General features: G+C 39.7%; 1 protein-coding gene and 1 long non-coding RNA gene across 9 annotated transcripts in view; both read right to left on the bottom strand.

The window, feature by feature from the left end:
• Nucleotides 1-252: 252 nt before the first annotated feature.
• On the bottom strand, nucleotides 253-5,924 carry LOC141131956 (uncharacterized). The gene is made up of 2 exons (XR_012242843.1): nucleotides 1,761-5,924; nucleotides 253-1,626 (listed from the first exon to the last, which is right to left on the bottom strand). It is a non-coding gene; the product is annotated as an uncharacterized lncRNA (long non-coding RNA).
• Nucleotides 5,925-7,728: 1,804 nt separating this feature from the next.
• ANKRD26 (ankyrin repeat domain containing 26) overlaps nucleotides 7,729-9,777 on the bottom strand; it is a 133,964-nt gene continuing 131,915 nt past the window's right edge. For all 8 annotated transcript variants that reach the window (XM_073619817.1, XM_073619818.1, XM_073619819.1 and 5 more), the window contains 2 exons: nucleotides 9,349-9,394; nucleotides 7,729-8,038 (listed from right to left, as the gene is read on the bottom strand). In XM_073619817.1, coding sequence (XP_073475918.1) covers nucleotides 7,890-8,038; nucleotides 9,349-9,394 — 195 coding nt within the window. In that variant the 3' untranslated portion in view covers nucleotides 7,729-7,889. The remainder of the gene's footprint in view (nucleotides 8,039-9,348; nucleotides 9,395-9,777) is intronic.

The following is a 9,777-nucleotide window of genomic DNA, read 5'->3' as shown; positions in this document are numbered from 1 at the left end:
TCCAGCTCCCATACCAAAAAGTAGCTTCAGCTCCCAGGGTATTTCTTTTTTTAAGGAACTGTAGTAAACTCCTAAATATTTCACAGGATACCTTTCCCCTACTAATAGGAAACAATTCAGTCATATTTCAGTTATGGATTACAGATTTTGGTAAGCACCTACCTGTCAATTTATTCAGGAATTAAATCATATTAAAATAAGTGCTTACAAAATTCAGACTCTTGCATTGTAATAAGACAAAAAAGCCAGACAATCTGTAAAAAACGTTTATTTGGTATTAACACAAAGTATATTTTTTGTGACATTAGGATAGTATTCTTGCACAGTAATTACAGAAGAGTTCTGTGTAAACTGAAGTATTGTACCCATTTTATTGAAATGAATGAATAGAAAAGTGGACATTAAAAAATAATGGGGAATGTTTAAGCAACTGTGCATCATTTGCTCTGTATTAAATGTAGGTGATAGGACTGCTTAAAACCATAGTTCCCATAAACATTTGAGGCAGTCTAGACTAAGACAATCTGAGGCAGACTGTACCAAAGGTACAAAGTCCATTTTTATCCGTACCAAATATTCAGCGACAAAAGCAAAAAACTGTACCGTCTCCACAGCAGTATATTAGGAATAAAAGTTATCTCTATAAAAATACATAGCAAATCTTTCTTGGCACTAACACTTTGGGTAAATACTGACAAAGGATGAGCTAGGTACGCAATGGATAAACATTGAAATATACAAGAAATACAGTATATACATTAATATGTTGACAGAAAACAAATTGGACCACACTGAACATAAAGCACATTAAAGACCATATACATTTAGTTTGGTTTACATAAAGGGCCACAATCATAATGTTTGCAGAATTACATGTGTCTTTCAAGTGCATTTATACCCCAAATCTTTAAGTTTTCTATAGAACGGGGAAAGGCTGGAACCCCTGTCAGGTTTTACTGCTATCTGGGGCTCCTTAAGACAGTTTTGTCTCCACCTACTGTTCCAGGGACAATGTTTTGCCTGACAGGAAGTGAGGGAAAACCTAAAACTGGGAAACAGACAACAATATAAAGCTGGCTGAGGTTTTAGCATTCCCTTACTTAGAGTAGAAAGGCAAAACTTTTCTTTTCATTTTGGATAGAGTTTCCATCTGTGTCATATTGGGAAGATTTCCCTTCCCTTCCTGTCCCATAGCCAAAACAGGAAGGGAGGGAATCCTGGGGAGTCACCAGAACTAGAGTCCCTATTGGAAGATTTCCCCTCCATTTCTGTTCTGGTGTCAACCCAAAATATGTGATTTTCTTTTACTTTCACTTTCAATAATAATTGTAAACAGCACAAATAAGAGAGTGGATGTCCCTAACCCAGCCTTTTTCACATGGAGGGACCCTTAATATAACTTTTTGGCTCCAGGGAACCCCTGCTAATAAGTATTATATTTACAGCTCACAGTACATTAATTTGATGGTCGGCGGGAGGAATGCGCCTTACATTTGTTGTCATTGGGAATACCCCCCCCTTACAGATAGCTAAAAAGATAATTGATGACAGTGGTTACTAATGAGAGGCAAAAACTGCTCATTGCTCAAGGAACTCAAAGCAACCTCTAGAGCAGTGATGGCGAACCTTGGCACCCCAGGTGTTTTGGAACTACATTTCCCGTGATGCTCATGCACTCTTCAGTGTAGTGGAGCATCATGGGAAATGTAGTTCCAAAACATCTGGGGTGCCAAGGTTCGCCATCACTGCTCTAGAGGAACCCTAGTTGAGAAACCCTGCCCTAACCTGACAGGGATTCTAATCCCTCTCCACTCTACGTTTTGCCTTTAGTTATAAGCATTTTTAGTTTCGTGTTACTGGTAAGTTTCCACTCACTTTGTGTTCAGGGGACAAACCTTTTGCCAGATAGGAAGTGAAGGAATCTCTCCAACAGAAATTCCAATTGCAGTAAAACCTGCCAGGAGTTGTAATCCTTCCCCACTCTATCCAAAACTGAAAGAAAATTTTGGGTACAAATACACTTCCAAACAGGAGGGGTGGAATAAATAACCCACATATAATTTTTACGGATAAGAGATTTACCAGGGACCCCTTGGTGTTGGACATCAACAGTTCTACAAAAGCAAAGTATAAATGTAATTTTTTTTTGTCTCCTTCAACTCAGAAATAAATGCTTTAGGTTCAAGGTCTTCTTTATGTAACATTATAAGATCAATGTTTAAGAAAATACAGTCATTTAGATATAGAATATTTTAAAAGAGTAATAAAATAGATGTATACCCACAGTCAGTACCAGTCAATGAATTCCATGGATGTCTGTAGGTTACTTTTGCAGGTAATACATATTTAATATATATATGCCTTCCACAAAAAAATCATTTTACAATTATTTTGTTACAATACAAAAGTCTAACTTTAAAGGAGCTAAGGTGGCTGAAAGGTGTATATAGACTGGTATTCAGGATACTTTTCACAATGCTTTGGAATGCAAGAGGTTGCCAACGCCAGTTACAGCCATGGACAAATTTGTTGGTACCCTTACAACTCATTGAAAGGTTTCATTCCCCCTGAAGAGTGATGAAGTAAAAGCAATCGCCTCATGTATACATGTATGCCTTTGGTATGTCAGCCTAAAGCAAAGTGTGAAAAGAGAAAATTATTGCTTTTTATATAAACTTAAAATGGCTTAGACCACATTTTTTGGTACCCCTAGAAAAAAATATAAATAAATGGATCATAGTGATATTTCAAACTAATGCCTAGTACACACGATGAGAAAATAGGACGAAAAATACCGCTTTCTGAACGATTGTCAAATAATCTGATCATTGGTACACAGCCAATCACAACAGTTCACACAAAAATATCCAAAAGGGACAAGCACAAAACCTTTTCTCTTATGATAACAGTATGAACGATTTACATGTAATTAGTATGGTATTTGTACGAAAAGAAATCGTGTGAGCAAGATCATGCTTGGAAACGAAAAAATACATTACAATACAATACATCACTTCCGAAGTTGTAGTCTGTCCTACAAGAATTTCCGTAACTATAGTAACTAAGGTTGCACATATACCAATACTGGTATTGGTGTCAATACCGACTATTTTCACTAGTGCTCTTACTCATGAAAATTCTCCGATACCCAAAACATATACCTTTGCAGTACGATCTGAGCTTATACAAAATGAATTGTCTCAAATCGCACTAAAAAGAATCTCATGCGATTTGAACAGGAATGCAATGCGATTCCTGTCCAAATCGCATTCAGTTTCTCACACCGCTCGTGTCAACCCAGGCTTGTCATAGTGATTTCAGCCTGGGTTAACACAGGAGCAGTAGGGAAAACCACATGCGATTTGGACAGGAATCACACCACATTACTGTTCAAATCGCATGGGATTCTTTTTAGTGCGATTTGAGCCCATTCATTTTGTATGGGCTCAAATCACACCGCAAAGGTATCGGTACTCAGTATCGACAAGTACTTGATCAAAAGTATCGAGACTCATACTTGCCGGTATAAAAAACAATATTAGTGCAACTCTAACAGTAACCTATTGGTTTTCGATATGAGACTAGCATGCAAAAATAAAAACAAAAAAAACAATGATCAATCGTCTGATATTCTTATCGTGTGTACAAGGCATATACTGTTTTCTTTAATTAATATCCCACGTCTTGTAATCAGTCAGTCAGCCTATTGAAATGAAGAGAAGTAGTAATTCTGCTGTTCGGTATTGCGCACACCACACTGAACATGGACCAAAGCAAGCAAAGGTGTCGGAGGAGATCAAAATAGTAGAGCAAAATAGTAGAGCAAAATAGTAGACAAGCAGGTCACACAAGGTAAAAGGTTATAAGATGTTCCTGTGACTATGGCTGCAAATACTTTTAGACAATTTAAGGTCCATGGGAGTATTGCCAACCTCACTGGATGTGACTGCAAGAGAAAAAGTGACCTCTGATCTCTCTGCCATCCCCAGCCCTCCTCCTTGGTCCAGAGCAGAGGAATGAGGGAGGTTGTTAACCCTGTGCAGTCTCTGCTTGAGTAGTGTAATCACTGCATGAGCAGAGACAGGGATGTGAGCTGCCTGCTTTGCAAACCCTGCGCTAGTTTCCATTTCAACCTGTTAATTTGGTGCATGACACATCTGACAGTTTCCTGCACCATTAGGAGCTTAGGTGTTTCCTCAGAATGTGACATCATTGAGGCTCGGTTCACACCTAAACTGGCCGCAGATTGCACAGCAATGCTGTCCGTCCCTGTTCTCCGTTTCAGGGATAAATCAGGGCAGAATCTTTGCCTGAATTCGGCCCTGAAACGGAGCCAAAGACGCACAGAGTTTCTGTGCAGTGCGCTCCTCAGCCGCAACGGAGGTATGTGAACCGGCTCCATAGGGAGCCAGTCACATTCTCCTGATATGCGAATCAGATGCGGGGAAACCCACATCTAATTTGCATAGGTGTGAACCCTGTCTTAAAGTGGATGTAAACCCCAAATTTTTTTTTTTTTCTTTTGATATCATACTGTAGAGTATAAGATTTCCTATCATTTGAGCCCAGTCTAGCCACAAAGTTAATCCAGCTCTGAGCAATCCTCTTTTATTGTTCAGTTAGAAAAATCTTGACAAACTGAGAAAAACTTTGTCAAATCCTCCCCCTTGCTGTGACTGACAGGTGATTTACATATCTGGTGCACTAGCCTAAGACATGCAGTATTTTTAATTCCCACCCACTCCTTTCTTCAGCAGCTCTGCGAGGATTGGCTGTTCCACACCTCAGCATGATTTGGCATGCTGAAGTCATGTGGTTACTTTCCTGTCTTTTCACTGGATGTTAGAGATCATAGCAGAAGTTCAGTGTTAGAAATACACAGGGGAAAAATGCATGTTGACAAGGGGAGTGTAGAGGTGGGCGGGGAGTCTACTGACATCACAACTCCACCCACCGAGCTCCAGACAACAGACCCACCCACAAAATATGCAGTTTTTCGGCTCTCATAACAGACAGAGGGGGGACATTTGACAGGCAAGGATACATGCAGGAGGCATGTATATCCTTATAGATAACCCCTATGGCAGTAGTTTAGAAAGGATGACATTGGGTTTACATCCACTTTAAGGTGTTTTTCTCCGCAGTTCCATTTTAAAGGAAAGTACAATGCACTTTCTAGGAGTTATTTCTCTGGTGTAAAGTAATTTCTCATGTGATTTTTATATATTTTGCAAATGGTATTAAATGCTATGAATTGTACATTAGGCACTAGATGCAGGGTGGACTTGCTGCTATGACAACAGCCTAACTGCTTAAAGTGACTTGCAAAACAATCATAATAGGAGTTGACCTTGCGAAGACGAAATTAAATACTGCTGCCCACACTGCCTAACACCTGTTCTTGAGTGTTGGTGTTGAGGTCAGCGACAGAAACCACAGAGCACAGCGGCGGACAAAAGAAAATTGACACTCCAGGTACTATTGGTTTCCAAGGAGACTTCAGGGGAGGCATCGAAAGTGGTGTATGGTGGTGAGGCCAGTGGGAGAAGTAAATATTTAGTTTCTTCTTTGCAGGGGCAGCTTTGATTTTTGCGACAGAGGGGTTGATTTACTAAAACTGGAGAGTGTAAAATCTGGTACACCAGTGCATGGCAGCCAATCAGCTTCTAACTTCAGCTTGTTCAATTTACCACTTCAGCCCCAGAAGAATTGACCTCCTTCCTGACCAGGCCATTTTTTGTGATACGGCACTGCGTCGCTTTAACTGACAATTGCGCGGGCGTGCGACGCTGTACCCAAACAAAATTGATGTCCTTTTTTCCCTACAAATAGAGATTTCTTTTGATGGCATTTGATCACCTCTGTGGTTTTTTTTTTGCACTATAAACAAAGAAAGAGTGACAATTTTGAAAAAAAAAAAAAAACCACAATATTTTTTACTTTTTGCTATAATAAATATCCCCAATTAAAAAAAAAAAAAATGTTTTCCTCAGTTTAGGTCGATATGTATTCTTCTACATGTTTTTGGTAAAAAAAAATTTGCAATAAGCGTATATGGATTGGTTTGTGCAAAAATGATAGCGCCTACAAAATAGGCGATTGATTTATGCCATTTTTATTATTATTTTTTTTTACCAGTAATGGCGGCGATTTTTAATCGGGACTGCGACGTTGCGGCGGACAGATTGGACACTTTTTTGAAACTATTGACATTTATACAGCAATCAGTACTAGAAATAGCCACTGATTACTGTATAAATGTCACTGGCAGGGAAGGAGTTAACACTAGGGGGCAATCAGGGGGTTAAATGTGTTCCCTCATTGTGTGTTCCAACTGTGGGGGGGATGGGACTGACTGAGGGAGGAGACCGATCGGTGTTCCTATATACTAGGAACACACGATCTGTCTCCTCTCCCTTGACAGGACGTGGATTTGTGTGTCTACACAAACAGATCCACGTTCCTGCTCTGTCACGAGCGATTGATCGACATCGCGGCCACCGGGCAAGTGCGCGCCCCCCTATACCTCTTAAAACTGCCGCCGTACATCTAGGGAAATTTGTGCAGGTGAACCATTCTGCCACAGTCAAACGACGGGAGATCGGCTAGTGGTTAAGCTTTGACAAAAAATCTGGAAGCCGATTGATTTCTATGCAGAGCTGCACTAGATGTTGCACTTTCCAGTTTTAGTAAACCAACCCCAGAGTTGCTGAAGATAAGATATTAGCCACACTTTGAGCGTATATTTTTCAATGAGTTGTTCCACTTAGACTTGCATTGTGAGAAGAAGCATTAAAGTCCAATTAGGAATAAAACGTCTTTTTAAATTTTGGATAGACTAGAAAAAGTTAGAATCCCCATCAGGTTTTTCATACATTATGTACCCCCATTATTATTTCCCTGTTCTGTCTGACAGGACAAGAAGTGAGAGAAAAGCTTTATAACGACACAAATGGCGATCAAAAAACTTTAGCCTGTATTTCGGCTTTAAAGTAAACTTTGAGGAGAGAAGCAGGAAGGATGCCATAGCCGACTTCCCAATCTACCAATCTTTGGCTCTCAGGCTGACCAGTTACTTCAATGGCTTTAGTCACTAACCTGGATCATGTATGGACTTCTTTCTGGAAAAGTTTACTTGTTCTAAATCAGTGAGCCTGAAAATTCTGAAACCAGCGTGGGTCAGCATAATGGCCAGGCAACTAATATTTTTAGAAGTAAGTCAATGGCAGCCCCCATATTTCTCTTCGGAAAGGTTTACTTTAAAGCACAAACGTATCATTGTGAGGCAGGAAGCAGAGTCTTATATCAATAACAAATATGGATGCTTCCCTGCATACAATTAAAAACTATGCAGAGAATCAAGAATTTTTTTTCCAAAGATAAACACATACTGGCAATATTATTTACATCAAGTGAATCCTTTACAGGTATACCTAAAAATCATTGAAAAACAATATAGTTCTTTTAGCCTGCAGTAAGTGTGCAAAAAATGCTGCTTGTTGTCAGGTTTATTCACTTCTAAAGTGAATAGGTCCCCTAAAAAACCCACTGGGATGTATTATGTATTTTTCATCAGCTATATGGTGATGCTTCCCAAATGTAGTTGTACCCTAGAAAAACATCAACCACATTATGAAACACTATTCAGAGTAGACACTTAGTCGGTAGTAGTGGTTCAATGGAAGGAGTATAGTAAAACACAATAAATATATAAATAAAAAAACAATATAAAACAATTCATCACAGCTCTGTTAAGTGATGTGATTTGAGTGCAAGTGCATTGTGCATCTTTGCAAACCAGATGACTGGCTAAGACAGCATAAAACATTTTCACATTAAGATTTATCTTTACTGTAAACAATTTCAAGTTTAAAAAGTTCTAGTAGTGTTTAAATTTTGTAATTTTTCTTTAAGACCTCCAGATACTGCTGTCTTGCTTGAGAAACAAGGTCCTGGTCATTGCTTAGGTTTCTCATGGAACCGCCTGTTGATCCCACAGGAGAGACTCTGGCACATCCTGTATCCAGCTCTGCATTTGCTTCAAACACAAAGAGAATAATAAGGTACATCTCCATCATTTGGGAAAAATAATACTTAATTTTGGCAAATTTATAAATCCTAATATTCTAATTTCAGATTGACCTTTTTCTAAGTGTTTTACTTCTAGTTTGATTCAAAGTTCTACTCATCAGAGCAGCAGCTTTAAAAGTATTCACTATACTGACCACATCCTCCCTATAGGATCTCCCAGAATGGAAGCGCACCAGGCGGGGGATCATCTCTCACAATGGGAGCGCACCAGGCAGGAGATTATCTCCCACAATAAAAGCGCAATATGCAGGGGATCATCTCCCACAATGGAAGCACACCAGGTGGAGGATCATCTCCCACAATGGAAGCGCACCAGGTGGAGGATCATGTCCCACAATGGAAGCGCACCAGGTGGAGGATCATGTCCCACAATGGAAGCGCACCAGGTGGAGGATCATCTCCCACAATGGAAGCGCACCAGGTGGAGGATCATCTCCCACAATGGAAGCGCACCTGGCAGGGGATCATCTCCCACAATGGAAGCGCACCAGGCAGGGGATCATCTCACAAAGTGGAAGTGCACCAGGCAGGAGATGATCTCCCACAATAAAAGCGCAATAGGCAGGGGATCATCTCCCACAATGGAAGCACACCAGGTGTAGGATCATCTCCCACAATAAAAGCGCAATAGGCAGGGGATCATCTCCCACAATGGAAGCGCACCAGGCAGGGGATCATCTCACAAAATGGAAGCGCACCAGGCAGAAGATAATCTCCCACAACGGAAGTGCACCAGGCAGGGGATAATCTCCCACAATGGAAGCGCACCAGGCAGGAGATCATCTTCCACACGGTCACGTCACTCATTCACAGTCTTCTGTGAATGGAAAACGACAAGGTCCGGCAGCCTTGCGGCTGTCGGCATGTAGTTTTCCATGAATTACCACGTTGCAGTGGTAGTTCATTGAGTCTTCCTGTCAGAATTTATCGGTTTCCTCGTACAAGGTACGAGCAAGCTGATACGCTAACAGATCAGCAGGAGATCTGCATGGCATCAGCGATCTCCTGTTTGCTTTACAGGCTCCTGCAACAAAAAAATAATAAATGCACATTTTTTACCTACAAAAAAAAAAAAAGTGCATTTATTTATTTATATTTTTAAAAAGTGAAGTTATCCTTTAAGCTATAATACAAGCTACCAATCTCATTAGCATGTCCTAGTAGTGTGTGATGCTCTGCCTTCAAATGTTTATGAAGGATCTAAAAACATTTTTGAAATACAGTAGCAATCCTTTTTCAAAAAATGGGTGGTTGTACCTTGGTCCAATTCTTTAGTGATATTCTTTTCCAGCTCTTGCTGCATCTGGAATACATATTTGCACCGCTAGTGAGTATTAACAACCTAATGCACACTGTATGCACAACTATAGAACTAAGCTTACATTTACCGCACAAAGTTCAGTTCAAATACACCTTTTTGTTAAAGGGGGTTTACATTTGCCAAATAACCCTATGGAGCTGCAGAGCTTTAAATCCACCTACTGCCAAATTTTAAATTTTCATCTCATCATTTAAATCAACAACAGTAAGGCAATACAGTAACATAATTCATAAATAGTCAGTGCGGCGCTAAATTTTTTTTATAAAATAAAAAAAATGTATTAAAAAAAAATTTTTTAATAATAATATATATATATATATATATATCTATATCAAGAGTAAACCATACACACTAGTTCAAGTTCA

Source organism: Aquarana catesbeiana, linkage group LG03 (assembly GCF_042186555.1).
Source record: "Aquarana catesbeiana isolate 2022-GZ linkage group LG03, ASM4218655v1, whole genome shotgun sequence".
Lineage (NCBI taxonomy): Eukaryota > Metazoa > Chordata > Amphibia > Anura > Ranidae > Aquarana > Aquarana catesbeiana.
The sequence above is the reverse complement of the archived record's forward strand: the minus strand, read 5'-3'. Positions and strand labels throughout refer to the sequence as shown.